This window comes from Ylistrum balloti, unplaced genomic scaffold (genome assembly GCF_031769215.1).
Source record: "Ylistrum balloti isolate Yb309-2 unplaced genomic scaffold, AGI_CSIRO_Ybal_v1 Utg372424, whole genome shotgun sequence".
Lineage (NCBI taxonomy): Eukaryota > Metazoa > Mollusca > Bivalvia > Pectinida > Pectinidae > Ylistrum > Ylistrum balloti.
Genome location: NW_026783096.1, coordinates 19,440 through 42,823, shown reverse-complemented (window position 1 = coordinate 42,823; position 23,384 = coordinate 19,440). Strand labels below are relative to the sequence as shown.

The window sequence follows — 23,384 nt, the reverse complement described above, 5'->3', positions numbered from 1 at the left end:
TGTTAAAAAGATAAATACATAGAAAATTTAGATTTGGTATATGACTATGCAACACTCGATACCCCATTTAACTAATGCATCATAGACATCGTGACCTCAGCGATTTAGTCAAAACTTAGTATAGTTCGTATTAATACTTTAATGAATCGATGTACATGAAGCAACATATACAACCACACTAAGGAATATCTGGGTCCAAAAGACTCGTTTCCCCGATGTATTAATACAGTTAATTCATTTTTTTTCTTTTTATTCAGATAACTGACAGTTGACACTGAAATGGCGTTTCTGAAATGGGAGGATTATGCTATCATTGCCGTAGCAGTGATGACGTCACTTGGAGTTGGTCTGTATCAGTCTTTGAAAGGAAGAAAACACAAGACAACTTCCCAGTATTTATTGGGCAGTGGACAAATGGCCGCTATCCCAGTGGCAATATCGCTAGTAGTTTCCTATGAATCAGGCATCACGATGTTGGGTGTTCCGGCGGAAGTGTACATGTATGGTATGCAGTGGTATATGGCAAACTTTGGTTACTTCTTTGCTGACCTTTTGAATCGACATCTTTTGGTGCCTACACTGAAGAGATTGGAGGTTACAAGTATATTTGAGGTACTTTTCATGATTACTTCATCAGTTAAGCATCAGCCGATAAATTGCCTCCCCTAAATACTTTGATATTGTTATTACAAAGATTTCAAAATGTAATAATGTCCTCCCTAGTTCATCTGCAAAATTATTTCATGGGACAAAAGGAAAGATTTGTATTGATTTTTCAAGCAAAATGTTTGATATTTGAAATTCATAATATCGTTTTTGTTTACATCGTTATCGTGACGTCACTCGCGTGGATTCATTATGATTTACATGGTTGGTGCCTTTTAATATTCTAAGGGTCGCCATGTTAATCTTTCTTTTGTTCTTATCTTCTTATGTTGACATGTCATTATTAAATTTGTTGTTTATTAAGGTAAACAGTGTAGATTTGATATCATATCTATAAAAATCACGAATTGTTTTGTTTGTAGTGTATCTCATATAATCAACAATCTTGAAAACTTCGTTCAATTATTTAAGAATGAAACTTATTCCCCCATCACGGAAAAGAGCAAGTTAGATGATACGCGTTTATGAAATACATATATTTCCTGTCTTTTTGAAACAACCATACGTCATCCAGTCTACGTCATTGTAAAAAACAGTTCATACCCTTACAAACTGATCAATGTGGAAATACAAGTAAACAAAGGTAATGGTATATCCATGAAGCGCTGTATTTGTATGGTGTTACGACACCTCCCGAATAACATTATGCAAAATACACACACATCAAAATCATCTTTCAAACACATATTCAGAATTAAATACAGTGGAGCCAAGGTCTGAATTGGTAACACCTACACAGCAAATGCGGAAAATCAGAATCTGTCGAAATCAATCTTAAAAAAGTGACACAATGCAAATGAGGATAAGTACAAAGCAGGATGATTCTGCTGAAAGAAATGCTTCCGACACTATTTTCCATTTTCTGAGGTAGGCAAATACGACAAATTTAAATGGTCATACAGATTTCGTTAATACCGCGACATTTGGGTGGATAATAATAAATCGGGATATTGTCGCCGACGTTTGACCAATATGTCTACTTCATCCTGTCACAATGGGCGATCTTTCTGATAAATACGGAAATAAAAACCTGCTTTAGTTTTGTTTACTATGATTCTTATATTCGGTCAAATGTATTTTGTTTGTGTTTGCAATTCCTTCAAATAATCAAATGGCGGTCCAATTTCCAACTGTTATTGGAAGCGATTTTGAAATGAAAATGCAATTTTAAAGCCCTTCTGAGGGATATGTCAGCGATTAGAACTTGAACTTTGAGAAAGTAATTTGCTCAATACAAATGTTTTCCTTTTTTGAGTAGATCTAATTACAGCAAAACCCCACTTACTCGAACCCGCATTCCACGAATACCCTGTATTCGTCGAACTGCCCGCTCGGTCCCTACCGTTTCCTTATATATTCTATGTTATAAAACCCCGGATTTCTCGAACCGCTATTCGTCGAATACCCCCTTTTCGTCGAACTCATATTTATCCCCGTACCCTAATATTACCATAGTATATTCCAATGTTTTCCTCGAACATGTAATCCACCTGTGTCACACTTGACAGGTGTCCGACATGACAGCAGCCAATTAAGGGATTAACGACAGGTTTACCTACCTGTGCTGATACTTCACACCTTATGCAGTAATTTGATCATTACCTTTCTAGTACACACGTGGTTTAGCTTGACTTAAAAAATTGAATGATATTGTAACATTATACCGAAAGCTTTTTTTAATCAGTAAAACCAAATTACGAAATGACACACTAATAACGGAACGATTTTCTACTGATGTATCGTTGTAACGAATTTTTCCCCAAGGGGCATTTATACACTTTTATGTATCTGCACACTACGACAAGAAACGACACAACAATGAGTATGAATGAAAAAGGCCACCCTTACAGAGAGGGTGACTTTGTATTTATTTATGAAATTAAAAACATATCTTACAGTTATAAAAACCGTAAAATGAACAAAAGATTATTTTTTAGTAATTATAATAAAAAGCCAATGTGGGGTTAACAAAAAAACCGCCACAATTGCTGATAATAAATAACGTTACTATATAACAGATGATAGGGTGGAAGTGGGTGGGTAAATTTTGCATAACAAATGCAAATCCACTCCACTAATTGAACTACGTATTGATACAAATAAAGATGGCTGCGTTATGAGAGGGGTCTCAGCATCCGCGCGAAAGTAACTGACCAATCAGATGACCGATGACCCTCTAATTCAAGGGACATAACTCTTAGTTATTTTTGGAAAGAAAATCAAGGGGAATAACTCGTATATATATTGAACAAAAATTTTGACAATAAAAATATCTTGTATAGTGTTTCCGATACATAAATTAAGCTAATGCCTTAGCTGCCTTTTATGTATCTGCACACTACGACAAGAAACGACACAACAATGAGTATGAATGAAAAAGGCCACCCTTACAGAGAGGGTGACTTTGTATTTATTTATGAAATTAAAAACATGTCTTACAGTTACAAAAACCGTAAAATGAACAAAAGATTATTTTTTAGTAATTATAAAAAGCCAATGTGGGGTTAACAAAAAAACCGCCACAAAGACATGACAAAATGTCTTCCCTACAAAGGCGACCTATGAATATTAAAGTTGTGGAAATACAAGGCTGGAAACCCATACAAAACTACCCAAGCCACATAGTTATCTTTTGATTGAATATACACATTGGCAACAAACAAAAACAATGGACCTGGCCCAAGCAAGATCCAACAAGATTCTTATTAGTATACCAAAATGAACTTAATCCGATGAATGTGAAGACACTTGATCTACATCTACCAGACCAAACTGGTTGATGCTTCACATTTACAAAGAATTTACTAAACTAAACATTGCATATGAAAATGAAAAGAAAAAATACCAATAGACAATAGTTAAAAATTGTTAACAGAGACCGCAAGGTCTGAAACTATCTATCTTCAGCATCAAAATGATGCATAAGGGCACAACGAACATGACCGACTAACAGGAACCTGAGCCAGAGGGCTAATGGCCATAAATCGGTGTGACAAAACTTGCCCAAGCAAGCTCTGTTAAAACATGCATAATCAAAACATATAGCTGCAAAAAGAAAAGCTCTGAAAAAATATGCACCATCAGAACAAGATACATATATACACATTACAAGTTAAATAAGATGATTGCAAAATAAACGGCCGCAAAGGCAGTGCACAACAAGTGCACCACACAGTCCATAACACACCACGGCAAAAGTTATAAATGTGAGCACCTCAAATATCAGGTGACAGAACTGGCCCAAGCAAGCTCTGACAACTAAAATTGTGTCCGGAATATAAAACAATAATGTCACCGTACGCAAAGTTTACCCAGCACAAAAAGAGCATCCATGTAAGAAAAGGGGTGTATCCAAAATATTGAAATGCAGCAAGTTTGTCAAACATACACTTGACATGATGTCGACTGACAGGTGGGTCCATTAAAAATAGCAGTATTTAGGCTTTAAAGAGGTACTAGCCCTATTAAACAGCTACATAAAGATAACCAAATGGCCCCAGCAATCCGGTTATGGAGCAGCTGACTTTCTGAAAGCATTTGAGGACCATCTACCACAAGAACGAAGCTGAGAGTCTGACGTGCCTCTCTGTGACCAATATGATGCTGCCCCAATACGAAAACTGTGACCTTTGTACACAGAACTGTCCAAGCCTGCGAATGCCAAACAGGACTTTAACATACGGTCAAAGCAAGCACGTGGCACAGGTTTCTGATTCAGTAGTAAAAAGACAGGACCCTCTCCCTTGCCTCTATATGTGAGGTAAGTATTAAGTGCCGTTACCGCAGAGAAGACCGCAGGGCCATGACTAAATGTAATAGCATGACGTTTCTTTTGCAGGTTATGTTTGAAATTATAAAAATCCACATGAACAGTAGGTGGAGTCTGTAATCTTGAGAATGTAAAATGTTGAAACTGAACCAGATTAACAGTACTTTCTGTTGCTGCAATCTCACCAACTCGAGCAAATGTACTAAAAGCAAAAAGAAACATTGCTTGAAACAAAGCAGTTTCAAATGCATTCTGAGCAACATGCTGTAGAGCCTTAAGTATCGTGTTCAACACTTCAACCGTAATTGGTAGTCTCATATCCACTGAAGGACTTAATCTATAACAACCTGCAACTAATTTCTTCACTAAGAAAGACTCTGTAGGGTCAAAATTGTGCAGAAGCTTATGTACATATGCTCCTGCTGACAAATATGTTGAAATAGTCTTAAGTGAACATTGTTTATGATGCAGATGGGCAACAAATAGAGCAATATGACAAGGAGAGATGCAAGCACTCCCTGATGAAAAACCCTGTGTCATAGCGAACTGGTCAAAAAGGTTTCAAGCCCTAGTATAAATTGCTTTACTGGAAGGAGCTAAAGACGACGCTAAAAGTTCTTCAATGTGTTTGAAAAGGCCTGTGGAATGAACGTTTCTGGTACAAACACAGGTTCTCTCTGAGCAGATGGTGCAAGGACCCTGAAAGCTTCCATCTGCAACCGAGAAAGAGAGCCAGCCTGATCATTTTTAACACCCGGAATATGCTTTGCTCGAAAGTTAATATTAAGACGTAAGCAATGCAAAACCAACCATCGCACCATATGCAATAATGTTGGATCCTTGCTGGTTTGCTTATTTATGACAAGCACCAGAGCCTCATTATCTGTAAAGAATAAGATACTGTGTTTTTTCCACAGTGAACCCCAAACTTTCAAGGCTAGTAAAATGGGGTAAAATTCCAGATTAGAAATGTGATACACTTTCCAATCAGCAGGAAAGGAACCATTAAACCACTGCTCCTTAAAAATAGCTCCATAACCTAGAGTGCTAGCAGCATCTGTATGCAGCTGCAAGGTATCATTTGAGACAAATTGTTCTTGTATGAAAAAATTACAACCATTAAAATGAGCTAGAAAGGTTAACCACATGCTCAAATCTGCCTTGACCTCCCGCGTCAACCTGATACGGTAATGCGCAGCACCTATTGTAAGATTAATAAGTCTTCTCAAAAATGGCCTACCTGGTATCACAACAGAACATGCAAAGTTAAGGAGACCAATTAAACTCTGAAGCTCACGTAAATGGTACTTATCTCTACTTAAAAAGCTGTGAATCAGATCACAACATTTCTCCAACTTGTCACCCGGGAGTCTAGCCTGGAATGTTACCCGATACATAAATTAAGCTAATGCCTTAGCTGCCTTTTAAACAACGAGTTTGTTTTTGCATTTTTCTATGATTAGATTCACATATCTTTGTGTCCGTAATTAGGCCTATCTAAACAAACAGTACGTATAGAAAAATAGTCACTGAAGCCGACACGCCGTTACTCTCTGTGATATTAGTGATAACAAGCATTTTGACCAACCTCTGATTACTCGAATACCCTGTATTCCTCGAACTATTGACACAGGCCCGAGGAGTTCGACTTAGCGGGGCTTTACTGTATGAGATTAGTATGATCATTTGTTTTTCCTTTTTTCACGTTTTTCTTTTCTAAGTATTTTGAAGATTTATCACACATAGTTGAGAAATAACAATGACAACCGATGTAGTTAGAACTGTTGCAACGACTAAAGAACAAATCGTAAAACAGTGCATAGAGGTTAATACCAGACAATAAAAAAGACTTTTTACACACCTTGTAAATTTAGGTCCAACCGAAGTACTTGTTATGTAATAACTACCATGTTGATGCGAAAAGTGTTTTATCACTTTTTATCCAAGAGACAATCAGTAAAAATATAAAAGCGAAAACCAGATAAACAAAGAAATCATAATGTCTGAGGAGTTTTCGCCCTGTGGTACCTACAATTCAAACTGAGGGATATTTCCTTTCTGATAGACGCTTTGATAAGTTGAATATGCGAGAAACTAGGATACATAATCATCGACGACATTAAAAAGAGTGTGTGTCGATAACGAACACCAATGCTTATTTCATAGTGGATGAAACGGACTTAATAGGGCACATAGATAGAAAATATATTCATGATTATATATTTATACCAGCGGAAAAAAAGAAATCACCAAAAAGATTTCAACAGTGTTTTATCTTATTTTTAATTAACATCAGCTCAATTTATATGGTAATTGCCTCAGCAGCGTCTTTGAAAGAGATCAGATTTCACATACGTTCTCTAAACAAAGTCCAGCTCATCGTGTGTGTCCACCATTGGAATCGCTGCATGCTTGACAACACTGATGCGACAAGTGTGCTTAAAATGCTTGGAAATAACATTTAATATTTTCACAAACGCACGTGACATGTCTGGTAACGTCAACGGCTGATTTTGAAGGTGACGTCAGCGACGCAACATCTCATCCCACACGTGTTCTATATGCGACATAACAGGTAACATTTCAGGCCAGGGCAGCACATTTACATTGTTCTTGGTCAAATGGACATCACAAGGCTTCGGTCATGCCAGGTGCGGAATTCATCAGTTTCATTCAACCTTGCGATGGAGTATCAAAGACGTTTTCCAAAATTATGCTGGTTTTGTGTATTACAGGTAGTTACACTATGCTTTTACACATCTTTAGGCGAGAAACGTGTTTGCGATGGACTAATGACCGAAAAACCGTTGACAAGATAGACAAAGTAATGTACTACTTCAGCCTGACAATGTAAATGATGGAGAGGCATACACAACTTACCTGTGTAAAGTTTCAAGCTATAATCAATAAAGTAATTGAGCAATGGATGAACATTTAACACATGCACATTTTTTAATGTATGAGTGAAAAAATAAAAAATCAACATAATCATTATCCAAATTCATTTCAACAAAACTAAAGCAAAATATAAACGCGGAGACTCCTGAAAAGTACACGGAGAATAATACCAGGTGTTCCGGACGCCATGTAAACCTTGATCCATTCAAGAAAGTAATATCACAAGGTGAACATAAACGGAACCAACAGGCAAATAAACGACATCAAACACGTTCAGCTTCATATCACACAAAGAAATGAAATATTTCTCAATGAGATCACTATGACGGCTATAAAGCTTCCCCATAATTTTCATCAACCTGTATCTCTTGAAATCCTGTGTTACTGGGTTGTCCTTCAGTTTACTTTTCCTTGCACGAAAATCGTGAAAATGGAAACAGGTCTTGCAATCTAATCAACTGCGGCATGTAAACACTATAACTGATATTGTACAGCAATACAAAAAAAAAAAAAAAAAAAAACCTCTCACAATCTGAAGTTTAGATTGAAGTAGAAAATTGAGGTAGGCGGCTGATGTTGAAGAGTCTGTAGTATCCTTGAATGTCAGTTCTGATGTATATACGATAAACATGATCAATAATGTCTTGTTATTTAAAGAAAACAAATCTAATCACCAGTTATCATACATCTGATGTTTGTAAGTTATGCTGTTAGACATTACAGTTGCAAACAATAAAACAAATAAAAAATATGAAAATGTTTCTTTCATTTTTATTGCAGTATTTAGAACTACGGTACAAGTCACACGGGATCCGAATGTTTGCTACAGTGCTAAGTATCATTTCAGGGGTAGGTATTATCATTACTCTTATCCTGCTAAACCTGATAAAAAAGTCGTCTCATATCCCATACTTTTTAAGCGGAAATTTTATCTATGAGAAATAAGGCGACGATATCTGACTCTTCTGTCAAACATTTAAGTGAAATCAAACTATCTTCATATAGGATATTTAATTGCATATATTTACAGAAAGAGGTTACATGAGTGTCAATATAAGATGGAATTTATTTAACGAGTTTAATAATTTGACACGACATGAACCCTTTGAATACGGTTTTTCTGGCAAATGGAAAAACTCTCAAATTGACTTCCCTTTAAAGTAAGTTTTTATCTGCTGAGACAGTCATCAAGACGTGACTATGTTTCTTACGATTTTGGTTACATGGACGTGTGACATGGCAAAACAGACCATTTATGATAAATTATGTTTCATTTTTAACAATAATCTTACAAATAAGTTGGATTTTAGTATGCAAGATCATGTTTAGATCTGTCTGTAAACAGTGCGGGACCAAATATCTTCGCCGTCAAATATATTTAGATGGACATTTATATCAGATATGAATACCATTTCGTTAAAGTAAGAAATATCTACACTACAACTTTACATTAAGACCAACAAGTGACTTATTTATAGGTCATTCAAATCGCTTTAATATGTATAATAACCGTGATTTAATATTTTGCTATCTTTCTATCTAAACTAGAAAAAATTATAACAGAAATGTTGTTTATTGTCTAAATTCTGCCTCCGAAATTTTGTAAGAAATGAAAGTTTAAACTAAAGTTTAATAATTTTTGACGTTAACAAAACAAACAGACATAAATAATACAATAAAGGCATCACTTAAAATAATATAATGTGACGTGGGAGTTTAATGAGCCGTTTAAGGTTATAAAACACTGTAAAGGTGGTTATTTTTACTGGCCAATATGTTTTAGTAAAATTCTTTAACTATGATAACGAATACAAATTTCATGATCTGGGTCTAAAATGACATATTGGAAACACGTGTCTCATTATTTCACGGATTAACTCTTTGTGGTCACGTTAACATACCGCTAAAAGTGAAAATATTCTCGCAAAAGTAACCGACTATACGCTATTTGAATAAAAACCAAAACCGGCTATTGGAATGATAAATTCTTTTGTATTGTCAAATTAGTGGAGGATTGTTCTGCGCTCTCATTTCATAGATTTTTTTTACAAATGGTGCATAGAGTGATATTGCCTAAAACCCACCTATACATATTCATGATGAACGGCAACATTAATGTAAATTTCAAATTTTATTATTCATGATATTTCTGTAATGTATTATAAACTATAATGACAGCTAAGCACATTATATAAGCATATTTCAGACATGGTGTTTATCACTTTAATGTTTGTATGTGTGAAAATGTATGCGATCAAAGGGATGTTACCAGGCAAGAGATATCCTTAACTTGAACTTAGTTTGTATATTTGTGTAGTTTACGCGTCCTTCGAGGAAATGAATAAGGACCAAATAAAAAATATGTTTAAAATGCGCATGGTTGATCAAAATGGTTGATTCATATTCTGCCAGACTTGCGCGAAAAGTTCCCTCTCTTCAAAATGCTTGATTTTGTACATTACGCACTTGGAAAGTCGATGGATTGGGAAAAAAATATAAAAGAAATAAATGATCTTCTCCATATACTACTAATTAATGCAACACTATATCTATCACAAATACGGCTTGCTTATTCACATTTTTTCAGCTTTCATAACGAATATCAAAATAAACGTGTTTGTACTTGAATATTTTCTCAATATCATAATGCCATTTGTAAAAACAGGGTGCCGGGTGCACTGTCATTTATTATTTTTGAATTTCACTCGGTTGTGTAAATTAAGAGTTCGTCATAATTCCCCCAGAGCAATTGGATTATAAAAGGTATATCATTTAGAGTCACTAGATTCACAGGTTATAAAAAAAGTAAAGATAACATCCGCATGTGTGTTTGGACACCTGCATATCATACATCATCAATCTACTCAAAAGAAATCCAGTTCATAATTGAAAGTGTAATATTTAAGTGTCAATGGAATACATGCCATAAATAGATAAAAACTTGAATATCCAGTGCACGATGTACGTTTCCTAGTATATTTACTATAGGACTGGGTTAAATGAGTAACGTCAGAGATGTGGGTAACTCATTGGAGGCGATCACTGCTGAGTCAAAGGTGTGCATTTCAGATCTGTTACAATATCTGAGAAAGGGATTTAATTACGACGTTCGGACTTTCTTTGCCATTTATTGTGTATTACAAAGTTGTTGATTACAGCAAAACGTTTAGGGTACATTAATTAAGGAAAGAGATTTTCGTTCAGTACAACAAAGTGAGTAATTGACGAGATATTGAAAAGTTAAATCAATTCATATTTATTAGAAGGAATGTTGAAGGAACGCTAATTGATAACAACATGGTATTTTCTAGCTGATTGATGGTGGTTTATTTTACAATTCACTTGTTTTGCAGCTAAACTACCTAGGAACGGTATTATTTGTTCCTGCAGTGACACTGGAGGAGGGTAAGGATTACAACTCAAAGCGAAAATTAAGAGTAAATTGTGGTTCAAAAGAACGGATAGTTAGAACATGTATAGACACTATTTGAAATGACGGAGATGTGGCTGCAAAATGATTAATCTGTGAACAAAGTCGACAAACATGAAGATGCTTTTAAGAGTTCGTTATAAAATAGTAATACCTTTGTTGGTGAATGCATGATTTGCATAAATGATTTTCGTGTTGTAGTGGCGGAGATTCCAGATTGGGTGTCCATTGTCGGCGTTATGGTCGTAGTGGTCATTTATACTTACATTGTAAGTTTATTAATGAAACAAAACATATAATCATACCCATAATTAGTCAAAGTAATTAATTTGAATGAAAAATTCACTTCCTCTATCTGATTACATTTTGTGGTCCTCGGTCATGTTAATGGTAAAGGGGAAAAAAACAACATGACAATGTAATTGTTATTACAAACTCAAATTCCATAAACTAGGCCAAAATGTAAACAGAACAAAAATACTCGGGACTCCTGAAAATGTACAAGGAGAATCGGACCAGGATTTCTGGAACAGTGAGCGTCTTCTGCTTCATCGATGTCACTCACTATGTAAACCTTGGTCAATCCAAGAAAGTAATGTTACGGTCAACATATACAACAACGGAACCAACCAGCAAACTACCATGATACATCCACATAATTTTCATCAACCTACATCTTTTTAATCCTTGTGTTACGAGTTTGTCAGTCAGCTGACGACTTCTTGTACGAAAATCGTGATTATTGACAAATCATAATGCCTGGTACAAAAACTAAACAAACAAAACAACATCAGACATCTGAAGGGGTAGTTTACTAATGACATAACCTTCAATCCATGACAAACGTTCATTTCCGTGAAAGTTAGCAAACAATGCAAGCAAATTACCTGATTAGAGATCAATTTAATTCCTAACCGAACGTCTTGAATGTGGAGATAACACGTTAGACATTTAAAAGGGATTCATATCATCAGCACCGACAACCGCAAAGTGAAAAGTGACACCAATGCATCACGTTCACGTTTCGCCAATTTTCTGGCACAGTCATCAACAGAAAGGCTTCTGTATGCGTATATCCAGTGAACCTTAGAGATATTTGGTATTTCGTTTCCACAACATTACAATAAACAGTTTTACATCCGATTAGATTTCGGCCGTAATCATTCAACATTAAAAATTATACTTTATGATAATTTTATATTCCGTCTTTCATCGAATTTGTTAAAGTTATTGTCGAGAAATTTCTAATAATGTTTTTATGAACACGGAAATTGATTGAGAAGATATATGATATGATATATTGGGATATATTTCAAGTGTGGTGTCAGTAACAATGGATCATGGGAAGTATTATTGTCCTGATCGAAAGATAACTGATAAAACATGTGAGAATGATAAAAGCAGAAGCAGGGACAATCTAGTAGTAATCATTTCATCCTGATTTGAATGGACTAAAATTATTTGCAAGAGAATAAAATATTTGTACTTTTCTAGGGGGGATTTCAAGCCGTGGTGTGGTCGGACGTTGTTCAAGCGATTTTGATGTTTGGTGGAATATTTGTACTGCTAATCAAGGTAATATTACATATTAGATTTATTGAAGTCATTATTTGAATACATGACGATGCCTATTTAATATGTTTCATTGCAAATGGTGTTTAATTCATAGAACAACGTCAAAGTAAAATCATATATACGATTATCGAATTTAAAAACTTAAACTAGGGCAAGTGGAGGTCTTAAAATATTATTTATAACATGTAATGTCTGTTGAATCAGGGTACCATTGATGCGGGAGGAATTGCGGCGACATGGACATCGTTTAGTGACAAAGGGCGTATGAATCTTTTCAAGTATGACATTATCATTTCAACACATTCACAAATCTTGACGTCGTTTCACGATAAAACTTCAGTTAAGGCGTCTTTATCCATGCGAAATATCACAAGTAGAAGTTTGTGCTTTTGTTTGTTAAAGGATGTTGGTTGATTGGTTGAGAATCATGACGATAATATTCCAAATGACATGCATATGTGGGACATTGTTTTCCTTAATTTTGTAAAGTTCAATTCCAGATGGGGATGATAAATGAAAATTCTTGTAGTATTTTTACTCCTCATTCTTACTTTTAATTCACCATATCTTTATAATGATACCATTATTTTATGCTACAAATCTTTTATTCCCTAATCAGCTTTGATCCTGATCCAACACTTCGACAGACGTTTTGGAGCCTCGTTGTCGGGAGCACTATCTCTGGTCTAGGGGTACCACTAACACAGGTGTCATTTCTGAGAATTAAGGCTACACCAACAGTGAAATCAGCAAAGAGGTGTGTTGGAAAAGAGGTCGTCCAATTAATATATTTTCTATCAACTTATTTAAATACATTCTTTAGGTTGTAAAGTTTCAATATGATGTTGTAACCATGGAGCATATACCGACCATGCTATACATGTAGAAACAATATGGAAAGTATAGTGTGTTAAGCTTTGTTATTAAAAAGCACTAAAACAGAAAAAAAAAAAAAAAAAAAAAACGAAACAAAAAAACAAAACAGCGTTTGGCGTGTTATAATAGGAAGCTTGTCTCAATGATCAGATTACAAATGATTTCAATTAGGATAGCTGGTCATTAACATAAAATCTGGTTTTATAGTGTGAAATATTCTTAACTGTATATGCCTTCACTGGTCTTACTTATTTATTAAATACTTAATTCAATTCCAGAAATGATTTTTAAAGTCTAATTGGATTTAGCTTTATAAAACGTCTTGTTTGCGTCAGGAATTTACCACATCCACTGTGTAGACAGAAAAAGTCATGGCGATTGGTTTTCATACCTTAAAAATACATTTCAGCAACATTCTGGTATATGCATTTTACCTGCTATGATTGTTTAGCAACTAACAAATCTTCACGAAGATTTTATTTAAAACTGTAAATGCATCAAAAAGTGTTTTTCCCCATAAAATCACATCAGCATATTGATATGTAAGTAAATATGTAATGATTTAATAATGCAATATTTAGAGTAAAATAAATATAAATAAAAAAATAGTAGGACAAATGGCGGAACGAATAGTGTACAAACATTTGATTATATGACTTGGCTTGATTGTAAGTTTGTTGTTTTCTCTCTCAAAGCGCCAGATCCCTTCGATAAAAAAATATTTGCACTGTGAATCCTGGCAACCAGCAAAGATAAACAATCCTTGATGAAATTCGTTTTAGAAATATGAATAAAGAATAGTTCACAACTTTGTATTTGATTATTCTATTGATAACACCAACAATTATACGTTATTTACTAGTACCATGATTTCTTTCAGAATGTACCTCTTTACGGCATTTGCTTTTCTTATAACTAACCTGATCGCTGCTCTGGAAGGAGTCGTTCTGTTTGCGTACTATAACGCAAAAGGTTGTGATCCATTGGAATCAAAGGAGGTGAATAATCCGAACCAGGTAAGTTTTTGTAGATTTCAAACTGTGTATTATAGTTGAGTTACCTCAGTTCATTTTTATTTTCTTATTTATTCGTTCTTTATGGATTATACCGTAGTATGTAAAACAAAAGAAAAATTAATGTTAAAGGGGAAAGTGGCCGCAAAACCACAACAATGAATCAATGTTGATATCATTTACATGGATATAACACATTGGATATGTGAATATATCTAAATGTTGTGATCATGATTGAAAAAACCGCCTCCCCCCAAAAAAAACCTTGCAACAATAGTTATGACATAATCATATGAGAATTGTCTAAAAGGAATAGTGCGAACAGACATAAAAAAAACCCATTGCAATACAAATCTTGTATTAGAAATTAGAAACATGATATGTCAAATTGTGGATTGTGAAACGAAGTTCCTACGATGTTTGATACCTAACCGCGGCTACCATGATACAACGGGACAGAATGATATAATTGAAAAAAAAAATAAACGTTTTGTAACAAAATTTGCTACTATCCGAAAAAATACCGCTTAAAGTCATGCTATATGTCAAAGCTTAGTAATTACTGACAATTTCCTGTTGATAAGTTTCATTATCGTTAAATTATTTTCAATGTTCATTTGCTTTGAAATTATGGAAACATGTAATATTTTGTTTATATTTATCACTTTCAGTTAATTGCAAAAATGGTAGTCGACATCTTTAAGAACACCCCATGCCTCCCCGGATTGTACTTAGCAGCAATATTTAGTGCATCGTTGAGGTAGGGAAAATGTTTATGTTTGGTATATTTACAAAATATTCGTAAAGACCAGATCAAGTGAGGTCAATCGCGTCTATGAATGCTTTTGATTGACTTGTGCATTTAATGAGATAATTATAAATTATTATAAATATTCGTAGTTAGTAACAATATAATCAAGACCAGTTAAGACTTTGTCAGTTCCTCCGAATAGAAGTTATAACTCTTGTTTAAAATAATGCATTTGCTTATTGGTCAAAATATTATATCTTTATTAGTAACAAGAATATCCGATATTCTGGAGCAATACAGGCGTCAGGTATCAATAGGATATGAATATTCTGTACCTCATACTAAACAATAAAGGGGCTATTAGGTGAAGTTTGTTAAAAATTCATCCGTAAAAATGTAGTTCTATAATCCAAATGAACTTTCCTCGCCGACATATTGATACAAGCGCGTGTTTTCCGTCGGATTTTTAATTAATTATATGGGAAATCCTAATCGTCTGTTCAGATGCAAATGAGCAAGTCGCCAATGCACACTTTGACCTGTGAGCATGCGCAAATGCGTTTGAAAAAACTAAACAAATCTGGCTTCCCAGTCGAAGCGTGTTTGTAGCAAACGGGTCACGTCATCGCACACAAAAACGTAGAAAAGGCCAGTGTCAAAATGCTCACCCTCGAATAACAATAAGAGAGCAGAACGATAGATGGACAAGTTCAAGAATGAAACTTTTCCAAAGTAATGAAGACTCTCCTAGACAGTTGGTAAGTGATACGTCATCATCGCTGGTGATATTTTATGTATGTCAGACCGTGTTTGGCAGATTTAAACCATCAAATAACAATTCACCGTTTCGTCACTTGATGCCTCCATATCGCATGCATTTGTTTACAAACAATTTTCTCCCCACCAGAGGGCGCAGCGTTTCGCGCTATATTTGGATTATCGTTAGTTTTGAAGGGGGCTTTTCAAAATAATCACTTTATTTTAAAATAATTGTTAATCAATGCAATGCAATCAATGGACAGCCTCCAGAAAAAAGATATATGTCAAAAGTTTGGAAAATATTAATTACGAAACTAAAGTATGATGTATGATAGGATAAGTGTAATTAAATGACACACAATAGAACACAGTACATTTTAAATGCAACTAGATGAGAGTTGTTCAAATAGTTTTGAAATAATCGCAGTGGATTTTTCTGAAATGATTTTAAGGAAAGAAAACTTTTCCTTCTTTCGTTTTTTTGCCGTTATATTGTTGTTGAATTCAGGACCAGCTTATTAACCTAAATGGTATTAATTTCTCTTCAGCACAATGTCGTCCACAGTGAGTGGTCTTTCAACATTGTTTTGGGAGGATATAGTAAAACCCCATACAAAGTCTATGTCGAATAGAAAGTCTACAATTATCACACAGCTATCAGGTAAGACACAGCATGATTACATTCATCATCAAACACGTTGCTAATTTTGTATCTGTTGTATTTGTTTTACTTCAAGTTCATTACGATGTATTGCTGATACTTTAGCTTTGTCTTGTTCTGATGCATTGAAAAGTAAATCAGAAACCAAAGTGTTTTGTATTTGGAAGAATCTTCTGATTTTTCCTTAGGAACAACGATAATAAAATAAGTAATAAGGAAAAAAAAAAAAAAAAAAAAAAAATCCCCCATTCTGTATACAAAATGTAGTTATTTATATTTCCACCAGTCCTGGTGTTTGGAGCTATTGGTGTTGTCGTTGCCTTCCTGGTTTCCGGTCTTGAAGGCCCAATCGTACAGGTAATAACGTTCCATTTTACTTACATACAATAGAACAAATATTGAATACCCGGTGACAGTAATGATGACGGTAATGATTTACGGGTAAGATAAGAGAACATGCCCTGATACATGCACGTGAATCAAAACGTAAACATCTGTATTCACTTTGCTTTTGTTCATGGAGTGAATAGAAAAGATTATAGAAATGCGTAACATTTTATTTTATCAGCAAGCTGTTTACCTACATAAAGACAGTTAAACCGATTCAGAGAGGTAAATGATGAATATGAATAGATCATCTGAAACAGCTATCAAGCATTAATCTATGTCGAACACCGGGAAATTTTTATTTAGAATAATTCTCCTTTATCAAAGCATGAAGATTGGATGATAACGGTTCATTGACATAGCGACATAGTGTAAATGATTCAGTGGTATTTAACGTTATGTTGAAAAATATTCCAGCAGAGCTAAATTCAACTACGTGTCCTTTAAAAATAAATATACAAAAATGGAGGACAATTCAGAAGATAAGGAAAAAAACTTTCATCAAAAGTGTTACTTTTAATTGAGTGTGGTGGATTCTTAGATGAGTTTTGCTTACGGGTGAAAGAACAGTTTCCATCCTATGAGACCAAATATAAATATTATTCATAACAAGAGGCCCAAGGGGCCTTAGCGGTCACCTGAAGAATATATGTCAATAATCTGGGGATTTTAAAATGTTGCAAAAATGTGACAACATTTGTGCAGGACCATGTGTGAAACATCTGTACAAAGTTTGAACATGACCCACCCAATGTTTCTTGAGAGAAAGTCCATAATGTCTTAGCCAAACAGAGGCCAGGGTGGCCATCTTGGATTTTGAATCGCCCCAAAAAGTGAAAACACTTGCCAGGATCATGTGTAGAACATTCGTATCAAGTTTCCCCTTTTCCCCCCTCCTGGGGCCCCTATTAGGGTCACGCCCTTTTTCTTCACAAACCTGAAGCGGCCTCCAATGGGGATACTTTGTGCCAAGTTTGGTCAAAATCCATCTACTGGTTCTTGAGAAGTCGTCATTTAATGAAGGTTTTTACATATGGCCCCTTTTACACCCCTTATCGGCCCCAAAGAGGACATAGTCACTTTTGTCAACATAATTTCATATGTCCTTCACTAAGAGATGCTTTCTACCAAATTTGGTTGAAAACGGTCAAAGTTGAATTTTGACCCGTTTTAGCGCCCCCTAGTGGTGCTGTTTTTGACCCAATTTTTTTTTCATTCGCAAACTTTGTAGACCTTACCATAAGGACCCTAAATATCAAATATGAACTTAATCTGACTGTTGGTTCAGGAGAAGAAGATTTTTAAAGATTTACCTAATTTTACTCCCTTTCCCCACCCCCCCCCCCTGAGGCCCCTATTGGGGCCACGCCCTTTTTCTTCACAAACTTGAAGTGGCTTCCTATTGGGATGCTTTGTGCCAAGTTTGGTCAAAATCTATTCCGTGGTTCTTGAGAAGAAGTCGAATATGTGAAAAGTTAAAGACGCACGACGCACGGCGCACGACGCACGACGACAGGCGACCTAAGAAAGAATATTCTGCCCATTAAATTTCATCCAACTGTCATTGATACCAGCTTGTATTCGCCGTCCTGTGTATTTTGTGTGCTGTCGTTACTTATTGTTATTTGGATGGTGTTAAGTATGAGACTTGGTTTACTACTTTCAGATATTCCGAACTACAAGTTCCTGTTTAAGAGGAGCAATTATCGGTATATTTCTGCTTGGACTGTTTTGTCCACGAGCAAACTCATTGGTAAGATATTCAGTTACACTAATTAGAAACCCGTCTGTTAAATTCAACTTCTTTTTTTAAGATATTAATTTGAGTAAGGCATCGATAAATTTCTACTTCGTAGGTAAGATACTGATTGCAGTAACAAGTTTATAATTGATAAATTATCATTGACTTCTGTAATCGTTATATTTCTACTTCATTGGTAAGATACCAATTTCAGTACTACAAAGTCATTGGTAATTTTCATCTTAACAAAGTCATTGGTAAGATATGTAGGTAATTGCAGGAGACATGAACACAATGGTAATGTATGATATTAATAGTTCTGACAACTTTAAAATCCTTTCAAGTGATTAACTCTTTCAATTTTCTTTTCTCCTAAACAAAATATTTGACACGCTTTGATAAATTCCAATTTCCACCTTAATTAACTTTCATATTCTTCAATATTCTTTACCTATTCAATTGTCTCAATTATAAAATCATTCTGTAATTTACCGACCTTACACTGCTAAGATGTGTATATCTCCATCTTTTTATATAATGTAATCTTCCTATCATTAAAACTGAGGCTCCAATTTGACTGCTGAAGAACATTGCGTTTGTTACAGGGAGCCATGGTTAGTGGATGTATGAGCTGTGCACTTGTTGGATGGCTTGCGATCGGACGATACATAAATGATGTAGTCAGCGTGAATACAAAACTTGAACCAGCTTCTATGGAAAACTGCATATTTCCAAACGTTTCTCTTATCACCAATACAAATATGTCTAGCTACATAAACAGTACAATAGCACCAAGTAATATGTCGACATTTGCATCATCGCAACTTTCCGATATTACCACCTCGTCAGGACCGTACGTAACTTTAGAAGTATTTTCTACAGCTGATCTCATTCTCCTCGTAATTGTTCATTGAATTCCAAGTTTATAGGTCATCTGACCAATAGCCATCGTGTTTGTCGGTTGTCTTGCTTTGCACGTAAACTTCTTTTTACATTTACAACTTTCAAGTTAAAATGGTGGGAAACTGCCAAAAATGACCTGGAGATGGTCCTGACCAATTGTTGGTATTTTTCGATTTAGTTCGAAATCCTGAATGCCTGTCATATCTGTCATCTTAAAAACCTTTAGTATGTTCAAATGGTGCCATGGAGATTAAATTTGTCTTCCTTTCCTTCATTTTTTTTTTGATTTTGAGTTTGACTGAAGGTTAAGTTGACATGTTTGAATTTTCTGGTAGCTTTTTCTCAACAACGAAATATCACACCTATTACCAAAACATGCAGTTTTATTATTCTGGATATGAAAGAATACAGATTGATACTATCTTTCAGTTTATAACAGCACATAAAACTGTCTGGTTCCTTCCTTAAAATTGATCAAAACGTTCAATCTATCGATTTCCAAATGTGTACTGGTAATTTTTGGTTAACATTGAATACATTACAATTCGTTTTGATTTTCATACTAACAACTGATTATCCATATTTACTTTCAGAGAAGGTGTCAACATATTATATTCTATTTCCTATAAATGGCTGAGACCAATCGGTATATTTACTGTCCTCATAGCAGGATCGCTTATCAGTCGCCTTAGACGTAAGTAACTCAATATTTTCTTTGGTGCTTTCATCTCAAAATTAAAGGAGTATTATTAATTTAAGAAATCCTTTTTTTCGTGTCACTGATTTGGAAAATGTAGTATACAACTTTACACGGGGAAATTGTTGAAAATGGTATATATGGGAAAGGCAATTTTACTATATTGGCAAATTATTGTTTCTAGTGATGAGTAAATCTCGTCACGTGCTTATTAGAAATTGTTTGTGGTTTACATTTTAACCAGAGTCAGATGCTGTAGACAAAAGTCTCACTGTTCCTGTGGGTGACCTGTTGTGTAGCTGTATACCGAAATCATCCAGACGAAAATATTGTTGTGGTTCCAAATACCATTCATCTACTCAGGATGACGTAAGTTATATTAAGCTTTCATAAGCTCGCAATTAGAGTTTTCTTTTATACCAGCTTGAAATATTCCTATCAAAAATTGATAATTGATTTCTTAGCTTTGTTTCCAAATCAAAAATAATACATGAATACATTAATCTCATAATTTAATAAAATATGACTTTTGAAGAAATAACTACGATAAAAAATTGCGTGACTTAACGAGACATCATTAAAAGCTGATTCGTGCCATTTTTTGTCATTCAAAATTCGGTCATGAGTGGGCTCGTTACATCTATTTAGAGTAAAGACGCATGTTCTCCGAGAGCAAACGTGACAAGTGGTTTGTTTACATTTTTTTGTCGTAAGAGTGTTGAATCTTAAGGATTAGCGATTTATGAGAGTGCTGAGTAGAACAAGAGCAGCTTGGTTATCAATTCTGGCTATCCTGATACAACAGGTAGGGTGCTGCTGATGTTTGGTGATTCTCATCTGATTCATCATTCATTTTCGGCATCAAAGCAAAAGACAACAATCTGGATTGAAATCAACTCTTTATTTGTATGCCGGGCTCAAAATTTAAAGGCAGTATAAGGTTTTGTTTGCGCGATGTGAGATTGCATTCTGCTTTAAGTAGCAAAATGTGCAAAAATACAATTACAAAACTTGAATTTTATTTTCCCGACAAGACCATTATTTGTTAATCTCTTAATATTCGTGTATATTGTAAGATATTAAATATTGTATGCTGTTTCAATCCGTTTTTTTTAACATCATCGAATGACAGCGGTGCACACACACACTTGGTAATCACTATCAAGTGGGTGGAGGTAGATATATCTTATCGAGAAATGAGATGAAACACGTTGACAAATTAGGAAGCAGTTTTTCTTATACAAAAACAAAATTATTATTACAGTCATGTTGTGATGGAATCAACTTTATTTGCTTTTGGCATTGTAAATGACCACAGACATCAAGAGAGGGTGAAAAACAGCAAAATACAGAATAAAACAATGTGTCAAAAATTTAGGAGTTAATATAAAATGTGCAGCTTGGAATTTAACATTTTATACTAATCACACTAATCACATCTATTAACTTTGAGTGGTTTCATATACATGTATGTAAATATACTATGTAACCCCGTTACCGTAATCGGGGGCAAATAAAATTAGCATCTATGTCAACCTAATCTAAATTGTTAAACTAAATCCACTATTTGAAATTACACTTTGTTGAAAGAAACGAAATTATGATTAAATTTTCCAAGCATGTTATAGAAAATAAACGAACAGTGTATAACGGACATACCGAATGGATTTGACCTGAAGATCAATGTTTAAATCTAGGTATTAATTATCACATTACAGTGTATTACTAATAAATTGAATTAAACTGGAATCAAATATTTGAGTATAAACTGATATCAGATAGGAATGATACAATAAACTTACACGATAGTTGCCTTAAGATGTTTTGAGTATCATGAAGCATGCACGATGCAACTATGTAACAAAAGAGTGGTAAAAAGGGAGATAACTCTTAATACAACCTGAAAAGGAAGGTAGCAAGACAGCACACATGTGCAGGTGTTTCTTTCGATCATTAATGGTAAAAGTATTTTCTTCCGAATATCAGAAATATCAGATATGAAATAAGATTCACCACTTAAGATGTCGAAACGTCAATACAGAGACCAGATACAATATGGCTAATATCGTCCATTGTTTGTTATCAACTGAGTCTGACCTCGAGTTAAAGCTGTTATTTGCTGATTGACGAAATATCAGTAATCACTTCGTAGGTTTCCAAAGAATTTCACCAAATTTGTCATAACTATCTTTACAAAATAAAGAGTTTTGGAGAAGTAACACTTGTTTGAAAGGCATAAAAATGATCAAGATATTATTATAATAACAAAAACACTGAATACTGCATGTGAACGTTGATGCCAGATATCAGACTATATAAGCAAAAAAAAAAAAAAAAAAAAACAAAACAAAACAAAACAAAAGCTATGTTTCCGGTCAGTAGTAAATCTATACTTTGTAATAGGTATCTTATGTATGTTATTAAATTCAATAATATGATAGCCAATATGAGAAGGGTGGCAGTTAAATAGCGAAATAGACAAACTGATGAGTGAAATGAAAATGAAGTAGAAAAAACAACTTCTCCACCCCCAAGGAATGTTTCGCCAGTAAAAAGAGACAGACAATGAAACTGAATAGCTGTTTTTTCATAAAAACTAAACAGTCTTCTGGTGTCACAGTGTTTTACGTTAAATGTGTTTGCCGTTTTCTTATGTCATAACGATTGCTAGCTCGTCTTATATAAATGTTTCTTTGTTTCAGGTATCGCTTGATGACATTCAACTCGACCACGTCACAACTTCCAATGTGATGTAGTAACACTTATTTTACACATATGCAAGGATAATGAGATGACGTCACACAGTTCCAGTTGGATGTTGGAAATCAGTTTACTTCAAAATATGCCTATATGAAATCATTTTATTTGATATGAGATAAATGGAACTTTTCATGCCAGTTTTTCCCACTCAATGTAATGATAATGTAATGATATATTAAACATTTATTATGAGGAAAATCAGAAATATTTATTATAGTTTTCATTACTTCATTACTAGACGTGATGCCTCCGCAGGTTTCATGCCATGCTGTTCTATCCTTGTATTGATAATATGTTAAAACTAATCCATTTTCCTTAATCTGCTGGATTGACCAGCATTTTCCAATACATTTTAGTGGCCATTCACTTTCTGAGACAAGGGCGGACAACTCTTTTGAGGGTAGTATCATTTTTATGTGTCTATCTTGATCGTCCATATAAGACGGTTTAGGACAAACAATACTAGAAACGAGATTTTATCACATTGTTTAAACACTA

General features: G+C 34.5%; 2 protein-coding genes across 2 annotated transcripts; one reads left to right on the top strand and one right to left on the bottom strand.

The window, feature by feature from the left end:
- Positions 1 to 279: 279 nt before the first annotated feature.
- LOC132564617 (sodium-coupled monocarboxylate transporter 1-like) lies at positions 280 to 22,882 on the top strand. The gene is made up of 16 exons (XM_060229264.1): positions 280 to 612; positions 8,114 to 8,182; positions 10,687 to 10,738; positions 10,965 to 11,032; positions 12,258 to 12,338; positions 12,543 to 12,616; positions 12,958 to 13,095; positions 14,095 to 14,230; positions 14,899 to 14,987; positions 16,286 to 16,398; positions 16,685 to 16,755; positions 18,452 to 18,538; positions 19,132 to 19,379; positions 20,023 to 20,123; positions 20,371 to 20,495; positions 22,829 to 22,882. Exons 1-16 carry the CDS (start codon positions 280 to 282, stop codon positions 22,880 to 22,882), a joined length of 1,839 nt encoding a protein of 612 aa, XP_060085247.1.
- Positions 4,175 to 4,975, bottom strand: LOC132564614 (uncharacterized). The gene has a single exon (XM_060229260.1). The coding sequence runs from the start codon at positions 4,973 to 4,975 to the stop codon at positions 4,175 to 4,177; it is 801 nt and encodes a 266-aa protein (XP_060085243.1).
- Positions 22,883 to 23,384: the final 502 nt, after the last annotated feature.

What these genes read in the sequence shown, in the direction of transcription:
- LOC132564617 (XM_060229264.1), top strand. Translation starts at nt 280, where the DNA reads ATGGCGTTTCTGAAATGGGAGGATTATGCTATCATTGCCGTAGCAGTG. An exon ending in ATATTTAGTGCATCGTTGAG is followed by an intron (nt 14,988 to 16,285) that starts GTAGGGAAAATG and finishes ATTTCTCTTCAG; the next exon opens with CACAATGTCGTCCACAGTGA. An exon ending in TTGAAGGCCCAATCGTACAG is followed by an intron (nt 16,756 to 18,451) that starts GTAATAACGTTC and finishes TACTACTTTCAG; the next exon opens with ATATTCCGAACTACAAGTTC.
- LOC132564614 (XM_060229260.1), bottom strand. Translation starts at nt 4,975, where the DNA reads ATGACACAGGGTTTTTCATCAGGGAGTGCTTGCATCTCTCCTTGTCAT.